The sequence below is a fragment of the Moschus berezovskii genome, chromosome 11 (assembly GCF_049115385.1).
Source record: "Moschus berezovskii isolate FMDL1 chromosome 11, NW_MosBer_1.0, whole genome shotgun sequence".
Classification (NCBI taxonomy): domain Eukaryota; kingdom Metazoa; phylum Chordata; class Mammalia; order Artiodactyla; family Moschidae; genus Moschus; species Moschus berezovskii.
In genome coordinates, this window is record NC_142470.1 from 57,992,098 (window position 1) to 58,010,417 (window position 18,320).

The 18,320-nt window shown below is 51.9% G+C and overlaps 1 protein-coding gene across 3 annotated transcripts; it reads right to left on the bottom strand.

Annotated features, from left to right (window-relative positions):
* Positions 1 to 264: 264 nt before the first annotated feature.
* CAPG (capping actin protein, gelsolin like) lies at positions 265 to 17,563 on the bottom strand. Of its 3 annotated transcripts, none has more exons than XM_055400536.2 (10): positions 17,486 to 17,563; positions 8,334 to 8,369; positions 7,998 to 8,170; positions 7,746 to 7,900; positions 7,362 to 7,529; positions 5,421 to 5,570; positions 5,037 to 5,129; positions 3,976 to 4,108; positions 1,466 to 1,554; positions 265 to 439 (listed from the first exon to the last, which is right to left on the bottom strand). In XM_055400536.2, the coding sequence occupies exons 2-10, from the start codon at positions 8,354 to 8,356 to the stop codon at positions 374 to 376; spliced, it is 1,050 nt and encodes a 349-aa protein (XP_055256511.1). In that variant the 5' UTR covers positions 8,357 to 8,369; positions 17,486 to 17,563; the 3' UTR covers positions 265 to 373. The 3 variants fall into 3 exon arrangements, with proteins under 3 accessions (XP_055256511.1, XP_055256510.1, XP_088697455.1); XM_055400535.2 differs by lacking the exon at positions 17,486 to 17,563 and adding an exon at positions 14,485 to 14,597; XM_088841329.1 differs by lacking the exon at positions 5,037 to 5,129.
* Positions 17,564 to 18,320: the final 757 nt, after the last annotated feature.

Sequence of the window (18,320 nt, forward strand, 5' to 3'; positions counted from 1 at the left end):
AGACAACAGGAGATGCAGGTTCAATTGCTAGGTTGGGAAGATCTGGAGGAGGAAGTGGCAACCCACTTCAGTATTCTTGCCTGGAGAATCCCATGGACAGAGAAGCCTCATCGGCTACAGTCCATAGGTCTCACAGAGTCATACAGGACTGAAGCGACTGAGCACACATGTAACACTTCTACTCCGCCCAGCAAGGGGCGGAGCTGGGGGACTAGTGGGGCAGGGAGTATTAGCCCAGGGCAGGCAATGCAGGCAAAGAGCAAGAAAAGCATTGGTCTCCTTTATTGATCACGGGCAGGGGCACCTCAGCACTGACCAGGAGGCCAGAGGAGGAGCAAGTGTGTAGGAGGTAGGGGCAGGGAGATGCCCGCCCTCATTTCCAGTCCTTGAAGAATTGCTTGAAGATGGCACTCTCGCGGCCCTGGGGCAGAATCTCCACCTGTAGGGACGGCAGGGGAGAGTCTGGCTCACAAGGCTGCCACTTCTGCATCTTTCAGATCCAGGAAGGAGGGTGCTGGGCACCAGGCCCAAGTCCACAGGCCTTCCAGCCAGTGATGCTCTTCCAGATAAGCCAAGAGACAAAAAAAATTACAGGGACATGGGCTGAGAAAACAGTGAGAAGTGGCAGAACTAGCTAGAAACCATGGCCCAGAGGAGCCACATGAGTCATCCAGAGGCACACCCGGCTAGCTGGACTCCCAGGGGAGCGCTGCCCATCATCCTCTTAGAAAAGAACACATATTGTGGAATATTACTCAGTTATGAAAGGGAACGCATTTGAATCAGTGCTAGTGAGGTGGATGAACCTAGAGCCTGTTATACAGGGTGAAGTGAGTCAGAGAAAAACAAATGTAGTATAATAATACATATATATGGAATCTAGAAAAATGATATTGATGAATCTATTTATAGAGCAGGAACAGAGATGCAGACAGAGAGAACAGACCTGTGGACACACCTGGGATAGGAGAGGCTGGGACAAGTTGAGAGAGTAGCATTGACACACATATACTGGCACATGTGAAAATAGCTAGTGGGGAGTTACTGTATAACCCAGGGAGCTCAGCCTGGGGCTGTGACAACCTAGAGGGGCAGGATGGAGTGCGGGGTGGCAGCAGGGGGCAGAGGGTGGGAGGGAGATTCAAGAGAGCGGGGACACATGTATACTTGTGGCTGATTCACACAGTCATATGGCAGAAACCAACACAACACTGAAAAACAATTATCCTCCAATTAAAAACAAATTTTAAAAAATCAAGTTAGAAAGAAAAGAAAGAAAATAACGTGTACTGTAAAACTCTGAAGGACTGAGAAGGGCCTTCCCTCTGGGTGTTTCCGGGAGGGGAGGCCTGACTGCTCCTGACTGTGCCCTGGGCTTTCTCAACCTTCTTGTCCAGTCCAAGGGGCAGGGGGCCAGGGAAGAGTCCTATGAAGAGGGTGTGCTGGCACAAGGAGGGCTCCTCACCTGAGTGTTTGGGGCGTACCGCATGCGGGTGATAAAGTCCTCGGCCACTTGGAGGGCCGCCTGCCGCTCCTTCTCATTAGCTTTGCGCCCTGGATCATAAGGAGGAGAAATTTTTAAAAGAGCAGGGACCCTCTCTAGCCCACATCCCATTTATCTCGAGGAGATTTAAGGAGGTCCAAATTCCATGGACAGAGGAGCCCAGTGGGCTACACAGTCCACGGGGTCACAGAGTCAGGCACAACTGAGCACACACACCCATGGAATAACTGGCACTTTTAAAACAAATGGACCAGGAGGTGCTAAGAACACCCTGAGGGGGCTCAGTGAGAAGTCAGCCTCTCCCAACTCACTGCTCCTTTGTTTTCAAGGAAACAATGCTGTCAACTGTGGTTGGCTCTTCAGCCAGGCTATTGAAACTCTAGTTAGCCACAATACACCTGAGATGAATGTGCTGCATCCTCCCTCTGCGATCGCCTGATGCCTCTCTTTCCAGCTCCTAAGTTTCCTGTTTCTCCCACTGGTTTCTCCATTCTTTGCTTGGGGCTAAAGACACTTCAAGGAGATCCAACCAGTCCATTCTAAAGGAGATCAGTCCTGGGTGTTCATTGGAAGGACTGATGGTGAAGCTGAAACTCCAATACTTTGGCCACCTCATGCGACAAGTTGACTCACTGGAAAAGAGTCTGATGCTGGGAGGGATTGGGGGCGGGAGGAGACGGGGACGACAGAGAATGAGATGGCTGGATGGCATCACCGACTCGATGGACATGAGTTTGAGTGAACTCCGGGAGTTGGTGATGGACAGGGAGGCCTGGCGTGCTGTGATTCATGGGGTCGCAAAGAGTCGGACACGACTGAGCGACTGAACTGAACTGAAAGGCACTTCCAAACCAGATCAAACCAGTTAATCCTAAAGGAAATCAACCCTGAATATTCTTTGGAAGGGCTGATGCTGAAGCTGAAGCTGCAATACTTTGGCCATCTGATGCAAAGAGATGATTCATCAGAAAAGACGCTGATGCTAAAAAAGACGAAGGGCAGGAAGACATGAGATGGTTGGATGGCATCACTGACTCAATGGACATGAGTTTGAGCAAACTCCTGGAGATGGTGAAGGACAGGGAAGCCTGGCGTGCAAATACAGCCCTCGCAACACAATCCTCCCCACCCCCACCACCATCCTCCTCACCTCTTAGAAACCTGCCCTGCGCCTTGCCACTCCTGATCCTTCCCTGAGGCAAGAGTGTGATGCCTAGTGGCTGCCAAGTTACAACACCTAACACTTCTCCATCCTCCTGGCTGGAAGTTTCTCCTGGCCCTGGTTCATGTCACAGATATTTACTGAGCAAATGCCATCTCGTCAAGGCACTAGAGACAATGTGATTCCTTTCAAGAGGTTTATAATCTGGGCAGTTGAGACACATTCAAGAACAAGAAAAGACACAGAACTTTCTTGGTGTTCCAGTGGATAAGAATCCACCTGCCAATGCAGGTTTGATCCCTGCTCTGGGAAGATTCCATATGCCTCCGAGCAACTAAACCCATGCGCCACAACCGCAAGCTGCAACTACTGAAGCCTATCCACCTAAAGCCTGTGCTCCACAACAGCAGAAGCCACCACAATGAGAAGCCCAAGCATCACAACGAAGAGCAGGCCCCTGCTACTGCAACTAGAGAAAGCCCGCATGCAGCAACAAAGACCCAGCACAGAGGGAAAAAAAAAGAACAATAAAAGACAAGCACAGAGAATTACTCACAGACTCAGAGCTTTGCTACAATATTTTCAGAGTCTGATCTAGCAAACAGGCTTCTGCCCAAGGGTGTTTCATTTCCAGCCAATACAACCTATTGGAAAAACAAGCCCTACCAGTTTGTTACCCAAACCCTTGCATAAGGTGAGATTTCATATCTAGAATTGGTCACAGTCAAGGCAGACAGGCAGAGGCAGGGGTCCCAGCGGCACTGAAGGCCGAGGAGAGCTCTGTGGCAAGTGGTCCTCAACACAAAGTCAGCAGCAAGCGGGAACCCGATAGATGGTTCCCAGAGCCTGCCAAGTCTCATGCATGCTAAGTCACTTCAGTCGTGTCCAACTCTCCGCGATCCCATGGACTGTAGACTGCCAGGCTCCTCTGTCCACAGAATTCTCCAGGCAAGAGTACTGGAGTGGGTTACCCTGCCCTCCTCCAGGGGATCTTCCCTACCCAGGGATTGAAGCTGTGTCTCTTATGTCTCCTGCATTGCCAGGCGGGTTCTTTATCACTACCACCACCTGGGAAGCCCAGACCTTGAGAATCAGAGTCTCAGGGGTGTGGTTTGCTCTGGGTCTTAACAGGGCCCTAGGGTGATTCAGAGGTGGGCTGAAGATGCAGAAACTTTGTCAGGAATTAACTGTCAGCCACGGAGTCTGGCTGAGCCAGGTGTCTATGGGCTGGCTGAGCCCTCCCATGGGAAGCCTTCCTGGTTAGAGTGGCCACAGGGGCCTCAGGCTGGTGTGGAGAAGTCACACGCACCCTTCCAGATGTAGATCTTGCCACAGAGTCCGTTGTCCAGCACAAAGCAGTCGTCGGGTATCAGCAGCTCGAGGGCGAAGGGGCTGGAATCGGCCAGCTTGGTCAGGTTCATCTGTCCAGTGGCGTCAGAGACCTGGGGGAGAGTGGGCAGTGCTGTGTCACCCTCCTTCCCGCAGTTCAAAGCTCTGACCTCCACCAAGGAGCAGGCCCCTCCAGGAGAGGTCCCACCTACCACCCTAGGCTGAACAGCAGACTGGAGGTAGGGGAAGAACTGCAAGCTGATAGGCATATCTCAGACAACCCCCACCCCCACTTCAGCCTCAATCACCACCTCCCAGAGCCCCTGAATCTGTGGAAATTAATTAGACTCCAAATTAACAAGCAAATGCAAAGAATGAAAAAAAAGGTACAGTTCAGGGACTTCCCTGGTGGCTCAGACGGTAAAGAATCTGCCTGCAATGGAGAAAACCCGGGTTCAGTCCCTGGGTCGGGAAGATCCCCTGGAGACGGAAATGGCTACCCACTCCAGTGTTCTTGCCTAGAGAATTTTATGGACAGAGGAGCCTGGCTACAGTCCACGGGGTTGCAAAGAGTTAGACATGACTGAGCAACTAACACTTCTTTTCAGTGTGCAATGGAGGGGATGCAGGTTCGACCCCTGGTTGGGGAACTAAGAGCCCACATGCCATGGGACAACTAAGCCCAAGTCCCACAGCCAGAAAGAAGATGGTGGGCTGCAACTAGAGAAGCCTGTGCACCACAACTAAGACCCAACACATCCAAATAAATAATAAATAAATAGATATTTTAAAAAAACAGTAAAGTTCAGCATTGGCTTGTTTCAAACCTCCATATCTAAGAATGGGCTAGAAGGGAAGTGACATTCACCTCCCCAGGAGGGCTGAGCATCCGTTTACTTCCCATCCTCCCCTCACTCCACGGCCTGATAAACCACCCTGGGGCCTGGCCCCACCTGCCCACTGCTTTCTCCTCTCCTCTCAGTCCCACAAGCATCAAGATCACACCCCTGCCTGGTCCCAGAGCAGGCCTGGGACACCCACCTTATACAGAGCTGCGGCCTGTGCGTTTGTCTGGTCAGCTGTGAGGTCTTCCTCAGGGTTACCCTCCTTCAGAGAGGGCTTGGGACCCAAGACCTGCAGGGACGAGGGCAGGCCACGTTTCCAGGGCACCTATCATGCCCAGGACCACCCCCACACCCATGTCTGCACAAAGGCACCGGGCAGAGCTGGGGAGGGCTCGGTCCCTAGATACCAGTCCCTTCATCCCAAGGGGTACTTGACTCTGAGTCCCACCAAGGCAACTGATGAGCCAGCCAAGCCCTAAGCAGGGCCCCAGATTCCCCTACAGCCCTCCTGCTGTGATCACTGCCTCCCTTGGTGGCCTCAAGCAGAGGCCATCCTCCCACTACCTCCACATCTCTCAACCTGGATCATGTCGGCAGGCTCCTCCCCATCGGTGACGATCTCCACATGGGCCTTGCCCTGCCGCTCGCTGTCCCGGATGGCCAGCGCCAGGTCCCTTGCCTTGTTCCGCTCCAGGATGTTGGACTTCGCACCACACCAGGTAAAGATGTTCTGGAAGGAAGTGGGGAGGCTCAGGTTAGAGTCACTTGCATCCTGTCCTCTCCAGAACTGAGGCAAGACGATCAAAGACAAGCAAGAAGGCAAGGGAAGCAAGGCCTCTGGGGACAGGAATGACAGTCTCTGCGAGAGTCTTTCTCTGCCCCATACCCCCATCTCCCACAAACTTTATTTTTCTCCACATCACTTGCATCACATATTGAAACATCTTTATCTTACTTATAATCTATTTTCCCTGACTAGAAAGTAAGCCTCATTAGGGCATGAGGGTTTTGTTTTGTTTGGCATGACTTGACCCGCTGCTGTATGCTCAGTGCCAAACAGAAACAGGTGCATCTTTAAGCCCAGAATAAATATTTATTGCATGAATGAATTGGGTGAATGAGCCAATGAAAGGGTGAATGGGTGAACAGGTGAATGGCATCCCTGGGCCCAGAATCTCAGATGTCTCTGCGCACTCGCCAGGCATGGCCCTCATCACCTCTACTGAGCAGGTCCCCTGCCTCCATCTCACTGCTTCCAGTCCTCCTTCTAAACAGCATCCAGGTTCCTCTTCCTGTTCCAAATCTTTAGCACGACAGGTGCAGTCCAGACCCTCAAAGACTCAATCTCCTCCTGCCCTGTCGCAGCTCCTTAGCACTTTCCACTCCCACTGGTCCTGTCCCCACCCTGGGTCCAAGTCAGCCTGCGTCCTTCCTGGCTGTCAACAGGCATGTCTATGCCCTTCTCCTGCTCAGAGCCTCAGCTCACCCATCACCTCCCCCTGGAATGGCATTTCCCCTAGTCTAGTCAAATGCCACTTTCCTGGGGCAGTGGCTTGACCTAGAAGGCCCCTCACTGCCATAAGCTCCCCCAGCCCATCCCACTGCTCCAAAGAGGACCCTTATCACATCCTGTCATGGGGTTAAAATACAGCCAGTGACAGACCCTGCCTTTGCTGCCTGCCCTGGGCCAGCAGCTTGTGGTCCCCAGGTGGCACTAGTGGTAAAGAACCTGCCTGCCGATGCAGGAGACATGAGATGCGGGTTCAACCCTTGGGTCAGGAAGATCCCCTGGAGAAGGGCATGGCAACCCACTCCAGTATTCTTGCCTGGTACCATGGACAGAGAAGCCTGGCGGGGTACAGTTCATAGGGTCACAAAGAGTTGGACACGACTGAAGCGACTTAGCATGCACACATGCTGGCTCAGAGCGGGTGCCATAGATTCACCAAGGGAAGAGATGAATGAACTGATTAACACATGGGATGGGAGGCAGCTAACTCAGAGCTTCGAAGGTTCCAGGAGCACTAGAGAGTAGACTCAGTGTTAGAGGCCAAGCCTAGACAGCAGAGGGAGGTTTCTGTCCAAACAAATACAGGGCTGTCTTCTAACAGCCACAGTGACCCCACTTGGAATGGGCTTACAGCTTCTCAGTCCCTTTCCCTCTGCTCCAGCTTCCTAGTCCCTGCCCTTTAAAACAGCACCAAGGAGTTCCCGGCGGTCCAGTGCTTAGGACTGGGCACTTTCACAGCTGTGGCCGCCATTCCAATCCCTGGTTGGGGAACTAAGATCCTACAAGCTGTGTGCACAGTGTGACTGAAAAAAACAAAACAAAACTCAGTGACTTCCTGTGCAGTCCAATGGTTAAGACTCCGGGCTCCCAACACAGGGGGCCCCAGGGTCAATCCCTGGTCAGGGAACTAGATCCCTGATGCCACAACTAAGATCCAGCACAGACATAAAAAAGAGAGAGAGACACACAGTGCCAACATGAGTGGGTGCTCAGTCAGCCTTGCCCACCTACCTGGCCCAGGTCCAGGATGAAGCAGTCCCCTGTGTTGAAACTGTCCCAGCTCAGCACCCGCTCGGTGGCACGAATGTTCTTCTTGCCCTTCACCTGGTAGAGTTTCTTGATGGCAGCCGGGGCAGTCCCTGGGGAAGTCTTGTGAAACGCCGACTCCACGCCGCCTTCCTGCAGCCCGGGTGGCCAGCCTGAGTGGGCCCCCGTCCCCTCCCGCCAGCATCCCACACCCCCTCCCACTGGGCAGGAAAGAAAGCAGGCAAGCAGGAAGCGGGTGGGGGGAGGCCCTGGCCCTGAGTGGCCTTGGGCCTTTTGCAGGGTCACGATCAGCAGGAAGGGGAGCTCAAGGAGAAGCCACAGGAGAGGGTGTGGGCAGTGGGTTCTGACCTGGTACTTGAGGCCGCGGGGGAAGTAGCTCATGAAGAGGTCGGACTCATTGCCCTGTGATTCTCGGTGTTGCACGGGCCGTTCTCCAAGCAGGGTGTTGAGGTGCACGGCCAGCATGGCGCAGGCCCCCTGCTCGTCCCGGGACGACTGCTGGCCTGGGGTGCGGGGAGGCTGCCTGTGAGACCTAGGCCAGCCTGGCCCCTGCCAGGGCCAGCAACCCCCACCACCAGTCCTCCCAGATCCCTCCCTTACCGATCCACAGGTGCAGGTGGGAGAGCTCTTCCGGGCCATTGTGCAGCACCAGGTAGGAGTCTCCCGAGAAGAAAATGCCGTGGTTCTCAGGGGCCACCGGCACTGGCTTCAGCTTCTCCACCCTCCATATGTGGAGGCCAGGGAGCTTCACGGTCGGCGGGAACGGAGAGCCGCTGCGGGAGGGGAGCGGGTTTGTGAAGGCCGAGGCCGTATGCATATGCAGTGGAGACAGCCAAGAGACCTGGGGCAGGCCTGGGGACCGCGGTGTGGGGGAGAGGAGGGCTGCCCTTGGAAGTGAAGAGGACAGGGGTGAAGGGGAACGGGCGCACAGCCTACCTCTGGGGGATGGGTGAGTACATGCTGTTTCTGGATCTGCAAAGACAGAATCAAAGCCATTATGATTACCAATGTCATGAGTACCAGCCTTCACGTTGGTCTGGGGAGGTCCTTCCGGGAGGCCAAGTGCTTCATTATTCATCAATTAATTCATCCCCAAGAGCAGATTTCCTTGCCTGGCTCCATTATTCAGGCAAAGAAACTGAGGCTCAGAGAGTCTAAGTCCCAAGTGACACAGTGACTAGTGAGTGGCTAGCAAAAGCCAGGTCTTGGACTCCTTGGGCCAGGCTCTTCCCCTTGCTGTGACCTCTTCTGCTTCTAGACAAGAGTCCTAATTCTGGGCATTGCAAGAGGCTGGGATATGCCTTTCCAAGCAATAAATGCTTATATTTGAAAACTCTAAAATCAATAACTTAAAGTCAGTTGATAGGAAACCAAAAAAATAGAGAAAATCAATGAAGCTGGGTTTTGGAAACATCGAAAAAATTGATGACCTTTTTGACAAATTGATTGAGTAAAAGAAAAGACACAAATTTCCAATACAGAAACAAGAGAGATGACCACCATTACAGATTCTACGAGTACTAAAAGGATAAAGAGAATATCACAAAAACTTTATGCCAACATAGTCAACAACTTATACGAAATGGGCAAAGTCTTTGAAGGACACAAATTATGTAAGTTCACTCAAGAAGTAGAGGGACTTCCCTTGTGGTCCAGTGGATGAGGCTCTGTGCTACCAATACAGGGGTCCCAGGTTCTATCCCTGGTCAGGGAACTAGATCCCACATGCAAAACTAAAGATTCCACATGCCGCAACTAAGACTCAGCACAGCCAAATAATAAATAATCTTTTAAAAAGAAGAAGAAATAGATTATCTGAAGGGTTCTAATATCTACTAAAGAAACTGAAAGTGAAACTGCAAGTCACTCAGTCGTGTCCGATTCTTTGTGACCCCATGGACTTTACAGTCCATGGAATTCTCCAGGCCAGAATACTGGAGTGGGTAGCCTATCCCTTCTCCAATGGATCTTCCTGACCCAGGAATCGAACTGGGGTCTCCTGAATTGCAGGCGGATTCTTTACCAACTGAACTATTAGGGAATCCCCAAAGAAACTGAAATGGTACTTAATAACCTGACAAAATTTTAGCACATGGAATTCAGAAATATCTAGAAAGATGAAACATTATGACTAAACAGGGTTTACTCCAGAAATGCAAAGTTTGTTTAACATCTGAAAATCAATGTAATCCACCCTATTGACAAGCCATATAAACAAACATAAAATCATCTCTACAGATAAAGACAAACCATTTAGAAAAATTCTACATCCATTTTTTATTAGGAAAAGCTTTTAGCAAACTAGGAGTAGAAGGGAATTTCCTCTTTTTTTTGGCCATGCTGTGGGGCACATGGGATCTTAGCTCCCCAAGCAGGGATCAAATGCATGCCCCCCTGCAATGGGAAAGAAAGTGAAAGTCGCTCAGTCCAACTCTTGCAACCCCATGGACTATATAGTCCATTCTCCAAGCCAGATTACTGGAGTCGGTAGCCTTTCCCTTCTCCAGGGGATCTTCCCAAGTCAGGGATTGAACCCAGGTCTCCCACATTGCAGGCAAATTCTTTACCAGCTGAGCCACAAGGGAAGCCCAGTCTTAACTAGTCTTATCCCTGCAATGGGAGCACAGTCTTAACAATTAGACCTCCAGGGAAGTTCCAGAAGGGAATGTCCTTAGCCTAATAAAAGGCATCTACCAAAATTGAACAAAAAAATCCCAGAAAAAAAACAGAAAAACCTACAGCTAACATTAGACTTAGCGCCTTCTCGAATTCTAAACCCCCTATCTAGGGAATTTCCTCCATTCTCAGGCATTACCTATCACTTCTATATGCCCAGCATCCCTCAAATACCAGGATGATGAATATCATCTTTATTTTATAGGACAGTAAGAGCAACCTTTTTTGGACAAAAGTTATTTAGGGAAAAAAAAATGCTCAAGGCAAGCATTTTAAAAAATATTGTCTTCTGGATTTCCCTGGTGGTCCAGTGGTTGAGACTTTGCTGTCCAATGCAGGCAACAGATGTTCGATCCCTGGTCTAGGGAGATCTCACATGTCACAGGGCAACTAAGCCCGTGGGACCCAACTACTGAGACTACGCTCTAAAGCCGGGAAGCGACAACTACCGATGCCCCAGAACCCGTGCTCCGTAACAAGAGAAGCCCGCGCAGCGCAACTAGAGAGTAGCTCCAACTCTCTGAAACTTAGAGAAAGCTTGCATGTGGCAACAAGGACCCAGTGTAGCCAATAAATACATAAACAAATTGTTTTTAAATGTTATCTTTTTAAAACTTAGCAACTGCAGTAGCTATGGCTTCACTCACTCTCTTTCCTCTGTGCCCAATTCTAGAGGACTTCTTTGACTAAAAATGCAGAGCTCACACAGTCAAGAACCGTCACAGTTTATGCTGTGCGACTGAACAGGAAGCCCCAGTGGTGCAAGAGAAGGACCTGTAGAATTTCAGCATTGAAAGTCACCATTAGGAGACTCTTGGGGGGCTGGGGAAGCAGGAAGTGCAAAGAGAACTTTTAGGGAAAGCAGAGGGTGTGGAGACTGAGTAGGAAACGAAAAAGAAACAGGAGCAGTGGCCGTGGGTGTAAAATACCATGTGAGTAATGACTTTGCTTTTCTTTCCTAATTTACAACATAGTACGTGCGTGCTGAGTCGTGTCTGACTCTGCAGCCCCGTGGACTCTAGTCCACCAGGCTTCTCAGTCCATGGGGATTCTCCAGGCAAGAATACTGGGGTGGGTTGCCATTTCCTACTCCAGGGAATCTTCCCCATCCAGGGATGGAAGCCACGTCTCCTGGGGCTCCTGTACTGGCAGACAGATTCTTTACCACTGAGCCACCGAGGAAGGCCTACTCAAAACACAGCTGAAGGCATTTTTTTGGAATCACACTTCCCCAAGGGAGGGGGGGTAGACAGTGAGGGGGAGGTTTTGGGGAGGAAACGTCAATGATTCTCAGTCCCACAGTGGGTCACATGCTATGCCCACATCCCCTGCAACAGACAGCTCAGCCTGTGACTCACGCCAGCGGTGAGGTGGCCGCCCCCACGCACAAGCCAGGGTGGGTAGAGCTCAGGGACAGAAATGGTGTGCTCATTGTCAGCTATTTTTTGCTGTTGTTGTTCCTGACCTAAGAGCTCAGGCTATAACTCAACAGCAGGCACGTGGGGCTGCCGGCCTCCGAGAGTCACCGCAGCGTTTTGTTGAGAGGGGCTGGCTGCCTGCCCCTCATCCCTCTGGCTTTCTAGCCTGGCCACCCATTAGAATTACGTTGCGAGTACATGTGCTAAGTCACTTCATTCACGTCTAACTCTTTGCGACCCCATGGATGGTAGCACACCAGGCTTCCCTGTCCATGGGATTCTCCAGGCAAGAATACCGGAGTGGGTTGCCATGCCCTCCTCCAGGGGATCTTCCCCACCCAGGGATTGAACCCATGTCTCTTGCAGCTCCTGCAATGCAGAACTATGTTGGGAACTTACAAAAACTTCGAAGCCCAGGCCTAGAGACTTGATTCTGGAGTGGGGCATCGGCATTTGAACTATGTCCCAGGTGGTTCTGATTCTGCCAGTTAACTGTGTCCAGAACAGCATCTCTATCTGCCTGCATATTAGAGTCATCTGGGGTTTTTTAAAAAAAAAATCCCCATATCCAGACCAGTTAAAACCAGACTCTCCAGGGTGGAGCCGGAATATCAGTGCTAGAGAAGTTCCAGGTGACTCTAGCGCTGCTCACCGGCCTCCACCAAGCGCCCACTGACACTGGCCTGTCACTCGTCCTCTCCCCACAATCCCTCTGCCCAAGCCCACAGCCCCTCAGCTTCCTTAGTGCAAACCTCAACCCTTAGGACCATCAAAGCCCCGCCACTCCTCCAGACCCATTTCAAGCCTCAGCTGTCATTTGGCGGCTTTGTCCTTCTCTGGGAGTTCTCTCAGCTCCCTCTCCTGGGAGCATAACCTTCTTCCTGCTCACAGGCTGTCTTAGAGCATGACCTGATAGCTCCGTGTCTCAGGTAGAGCAGGGGACAAGCCCGGCACTTCTGCATTCCTCAAGCAGCCCATGACAAGATCTATTCAGTTCCATTCTAGGTCTATGCTGGGAGCTTGGCATTGGGAAGGGGCCCAGAAATGAAGAACAACCCACAAGTCTCATGGTCTCTAGAGGATGGGCTGTGAAGGAGGAAGCCATCACTTCCAGGAGACCACATAAAACTTCCCCTAGGTGCGGAACGTCACAGAATCAGATGTCAGCATTAGAAGGAGCTTTATTTAATACCGGGGTTTCCTTGTGGCTCAGACAGTAAAGAATCTGCCTGCAATGCAGGAGACCCTGGTTCGATCCCTGGATCCAGTAGATATCCTGGAGAAGGAAATGGCTACCCACTCTAGTATTCTTACCTGGAAAATTCCATGGACAGAGAAGCCTGGTGGATTACAGTCCATGGGGTCACAAAAAGTCACATATGACTGAAAGACCAACACACACACACACACAATCTCTCTCCAGATCTGCCTCCCAACACATACCCAGACATGAGCACAGCACAGAAATCCCTACATCCCTCACCATTTTCTTCTTGAATACTTCTCCTGGTGGGGAACTCACCACCTCACAGGGGAGCTGCTTCTATACTTCTTATGTTAAAACCTTTTACTTTTTCCCCCTCCGCCACAGCGTGCTGAGTCACAGGCCTGGCCATCTCCCTGACTCGACTATAAGAGCCTTTCAGGAAGGAACCATATTTTGCCTGGAACCTTGGGCTCTGCCCAGTAGCCTGCAGGCACTCAGGATTAACTGGACTTGTTGAGTTCCAATGACTGGACCACATGGAGCCTAAGAGATAACCCAGGATTTCAATAGGGAGGAGCAGCCCTGGAGGCAGAAATCAGGCGCCAGGGATGGTGGGGTGGATGGGTGCCCTTCTGGCTGTCCCAAGGCCCTGACTTAGGAAGAAACCGATCTTTGAGGGCACGCTGGGAGTGGGGGAGTTGGTTATGCAGACCTTTCCAGCAATGCCTGTCAGCTGTAAAGATGACAGGTGCTCGATGCTGTCTGCATCTTTCTCAGATTCCAAATCCACTGATTCCCAACAGGTCCCTTCATCGTTTGCCCTTAGGTGTAAAATGCTAACAGCTCCTACCCCTCACCCCAAGAATCAGGAGTGAGTGTCAACACTAGAGACGACACCAGCTAGTCCCAGTCCGGAACCTGGGCTTTCACAGGAGCTGCAGGGTCTAGAAGCTTCACCTGGGGATCCTCAGTCAGTGCTCCCTCCCCAGACACCAAGCAGGACTCCCACCCTTTCCCAGGTGCAAACTGGTGGCACAGCTGGCAAAGAATCGCCTGCCAATGCAGGAGATGCAAGAGACACGGGTTCAATTCCTGGGTTTGGAGGATCATCTGGAGTAGGAAATGACAACCCACTTCAGTGTTCTTGCTTGGAAAATCCCATGGACAGAGGAGCCTAGACGGCTACAGTCCACGGGGTCGCAAAGAGTCAGACATGACTGACCATGCACCTACACACATACCCACCCTTTCCAGGCTCCACCTTCGCCTCCCCCTACCCTACCCTAGGCAGCTGGCCAGATCCCCATCAGAGTTCTTCTTAAATTTGCAAAAATAATGAACCCTGAGGCATAGTTTGGTCTGAATTCAAATGCTAGGCCTGCCCCCTCCCCCATTCCAGCCCACCCATCTGCTGTCACACCACCATCCTGTCTTAGGAACAAGTATCATCAAAGTTGAATGCACCTCTGGGCTGGCGGAAGGCCTTCAGGAGTCTAGTCAGGTCACTCGGTGTGGTGGCCTCTGTTAGCAGGTCACACACCAACTCTCCACAAGCCAGGCCAAGCCCTGGTCCAGGAGTCCCTTATCCCACACAGGGAAGCCACAAGGCTGCAGTGACTGGACAGGACAGCAGTGTCTGTGTGTGTTGGGAGAGGGGGCACACCAGTCCTGGACAAAGTGACTTCCAGAAACGTGAGTCTCTATGTCTGCCCTCATCTGCCCCCCTGAGAGGGTCCCGGCCAGCCCACCCCACACCAAACCTCCTTCGGCCCTCCTCCACTTTCACCTGTGCTGCGCAGCTCTGCTTCCTCCTACTTCTGCTTTTCAGGCTCCTCCAGCCCCACCTCAGTCTCTCACTTCCCTCAGCTCTTCCTCCAGGTGGCCCCACCCATCAGCCCCACCCCTGGGCTCCTGTCCCAGCTAGTGCTGAGGTCCGTGCTCCACAGGAAGGGGTGGGCTGTGCTGGGCAGCCAGGCAGGGGCTGACAGAGGAGAGCAACACTGAGACCAGGCTGGCTCTTCAGAGACCAGCCCCGCCACTGCCCGGAGGCTGGAAACCCACCCCAGCTCCGAGCCTCCCCATCACAGTGGCCTCCGCTGCCAGGGCTGGCAGCTCTGAGTCTGGGGCCTGCAAGGAAAACCACAGGAAAGCCGAGACTGGCCACATTCCCCCGCTTACCAGCCTGGGGCAGGCATGCCTGCCTGGCCCTGGCTTCAGCTGAATTAGTCACATTTCCTGGGTTGGGTCACTGCCTCGGCACCACTTTTTCCTCCTCCCTGGCTTGTCTTTCTCCTTGCCTGAATGACTACATTTGACTTTTGTTGTTGTAGTTGTTGAGGCTCAGTTCCCAGGGAATGGCAGAGGCGGGTGACACAGACTTTGCGATGTCCTGCATGCTGGTTTCCTAAGTGGCCCTAGTGGTAACGAACCCATCTGTCAATGCAGGAGACAAAAGAGATGCGGGTTCAATCCCTGGGTAGGGAAGATCCCCTGGAGGAGGGCATGGCAACCCACTCCAGTATTCTTGCCTGGAGAATCTCATAGACAGAGGAGCCTGGCAGACTACAGTCCATGGGATCGCGGAGAGTTGGACACGACTGAAGCGACTTAGCACGCACGCAGACATTGGGAACAAGCACTGAATCTGAATCTCTCTTAACTGAGTGCTTAGGTCCCTGGTCAAATTCCTAATGAGTCAATAGTAATTCTAAGGGTGCAAGTTAGTCTGTAATGCCCTGTAGTCACTGACCCTTCCCAAGTGGCGCTAGTGGTAAAGAACCCACTTGCCAATGCAGGAGACATAAGAGATGCAGGGTAGGGAATATCTCCTAGAGGAGGGCATAGCAGCCCACTTCAGTATTCTTGCCTGGAGAATCCCATGGACAGAGGAGCCTGGTGTGCTCCAGTCCACAGGGTGGCACAGAGACGGACATGACTTAGCACGCACCCACGCTTGCTGGGCGCCTCTCAAGTCTACCCTTGCTCAGCTTCTCATTCACCAGATGTTGACTATCATACATTCTCAGCCTCAGGCGCTCTGAGAGATAGCAAGAAAAATAATCATGGTTGTGGCTCTACCCAGAGGCCATCTTGCCTTCAGCACATCATAAGGCCCTGGAGCAAGTCTGTCCAACTTGCTTGTTTTCTTTCCAGAGGAGGCTAGGGGGACCCTGAGAGCACAAGTGACTGGCCCACGATCACACAGGGAGAGGCAGGCAGAGCAAGGGAAGAAGCCTCCATGCCCTCCTAAATCTGTATGGGAGGATGCAGCTAGAATCTGTACACGCTCCAAAAGGAAGTCAAGGGCCTTTCAGCCTAGGACTCTGGCCCATCTGCCCTAGATATAGGCCAGGCCTGGCCCAGGGCTAATCAACAGACTAGTTTGAGATAAGATTCAGCCTTCAGGGCCCCATCTGGGGAGTAGCAGTGGAAAAGAATCAATCCACATACTAGAATTTCTGTACCGGAACAAGATGAGAAGTTAAATATTCTCTTCAAAGAACACAAACTCTAGCTGGTACCTGGGTGTCTCCAGGTCCTTAAAAAGAGGGTCTGGTGTAATGGAAAGACTGAACAGTTTGATTACTATTGATTCTGCTTTGTCTTCCTGGCAAGCTGCAGTCCATGGAATCGCAGAGTCAGATATGACTGAGCGACTGAACCACAACTGCTTCCTCTTGCAAGTGACTTAACTTTCTGTAGCCTCCCTGTGTCCTACCTGTAAAATGGGCATGAAGATAAACAAGCAGATTAAATGAGATGGTGTAATTAACGAGCAAATAATAGATGGTGGCTCGGTGGTAAAAGAATCCGACTGCAATGCAGGAGACTTGCAGGATAAGCAGGTTGGATCCCTGGGTTGGGAAGATCCCCTGGAAAAGGGAATGGCAACCCACTCCAGTATCCTTGCCTGGGAGATCCCATGGACAGAGAAGCCTGGTGGGCTGCAGTCCATGGATTCGCAAAAGATTTGGACATGACCGATCGACTATGCAACAACTAAACAAACAACAGATGTTCAATAAACCTAGACGGCTTTCTCTGGCCAACAGAGAATTTATCCCGGGACCCCAGTTCATATGCCCAGCATCACTGGAAGCAATCCTCCTTGCCCCCTCCCACAGTTCACAATTTAGCAGAGAGATGGGAAGTTAAACCCCAGATCACTCCTGGGGTTTGACTTTTCAATTGTTGCCCTTCCGGAACCCCGCCCCAGCAAGGCTGGTCCACTCCAGGGTGCACCAGTGCAGAACCTGAGTGGCTCTGGGACTCAGACTCCGCAGTGACCAAGGGCACAAGGATGAATCCAACTCACTGCTCTCTTTCTACACTGGAGCCTCACCTGGCTGAAAAAAAAGGTGGCCCCTTCACCGAGGAGGGCGGAGGAGGGTTTGCAAACTAACAAGGAAACAAAGGAGCAGGTCCTTTAAAAGAATTTAGGAGTCTCAAGCCTCTTGGAACTCTAACAGTACACAGGCTATTGCTGCCATTATCTGTAACCAAACACTAAAACTTCTTTTTAACGGACTCCTCCTATTCCTCCTCCCTCTCGGGTCTCCCCGTCAGAGATGCTCAGTTGGTCCCAAATGGAGTAAAATAAACATTTCTTTAGCACGGCCCGCTCCCTCTCGCCCCTCCTTAGGGGTAAGGAGGAGAGGTGACTAGACACACGCGGGTGCACCCCTAAGCAAAGAGGGGGGATCAGGGTGCCCCGTGACCGGCTGACCCCTCAGAAGCCTACAGGGGGATCTCAGGCGCCTGCTGGTCAGAACCCAAGCGCTACTTGCCTGTCTGCGCCCCGCTGGCTCGCTCCGGGCACTGTCTCTGCTGCCCTCCCCTCCCATCCTCCGCGGCCCAGCCCAGCCCAGCCCCCGCCCCCGACGTGAACAGCGGGAAGCCTCCCCGCCAACCGGAGTGAGTCAGAGGGGAGGGCCGGGCCCCTCGCGGTAGTCCCTCCGGTGGAGGCTCGGAGAGGGACTGAGAATTTGGGCTGATATTAGGGAAACTAACAACCTTACTATGTGGGAAACTAGTCCAGAGCAAGACTGTGTTCACATCCTATTCAATTGTTAGATCCCTGAGCTGGATTAAGCTGGAATAGCTACTTCTCCTTTAGTGCCTGCTTTGTACTCCGTGCTTTAAAATCTTTTATTTATTTATTCCACCACCCCCACAACACCCCACACCGCATTTGGGATCTTACTTCCCCACCAGGGACCGAACCCATGTCCCCTGCAGCAGAAGCTCAGTGTTTTAACCACTGCACTGCCAGGGAAGTCCCTGTATTCAGTTCTTTAAACGTGACCTCGTTCAGTCCTCACAACTATTTGTTGTTATGCTGCCTAATAGACAATCCTCTGAGAGGCTCAGAGAGGGTGGGTCACAGGTCCAGGGTCACAGGCCAGTTCAGTAATAGAACCAGGATTCTAATACAGGCTAGTGTGGCTTCAAACTGGTGCAGGAGATACAACACCCCACCCTTCGTTTTATTCAGAGGGAAACAGCCCAGCCAGTGTCCATACTTGGAGGCCAGGTCTTCTTTAAGTGAATGGCCAACAGTCCACACTCCCACGTTGGCTTTTGAATGAAGAGAGCCATGAACAGCAGGCCAACCCCTGAAAC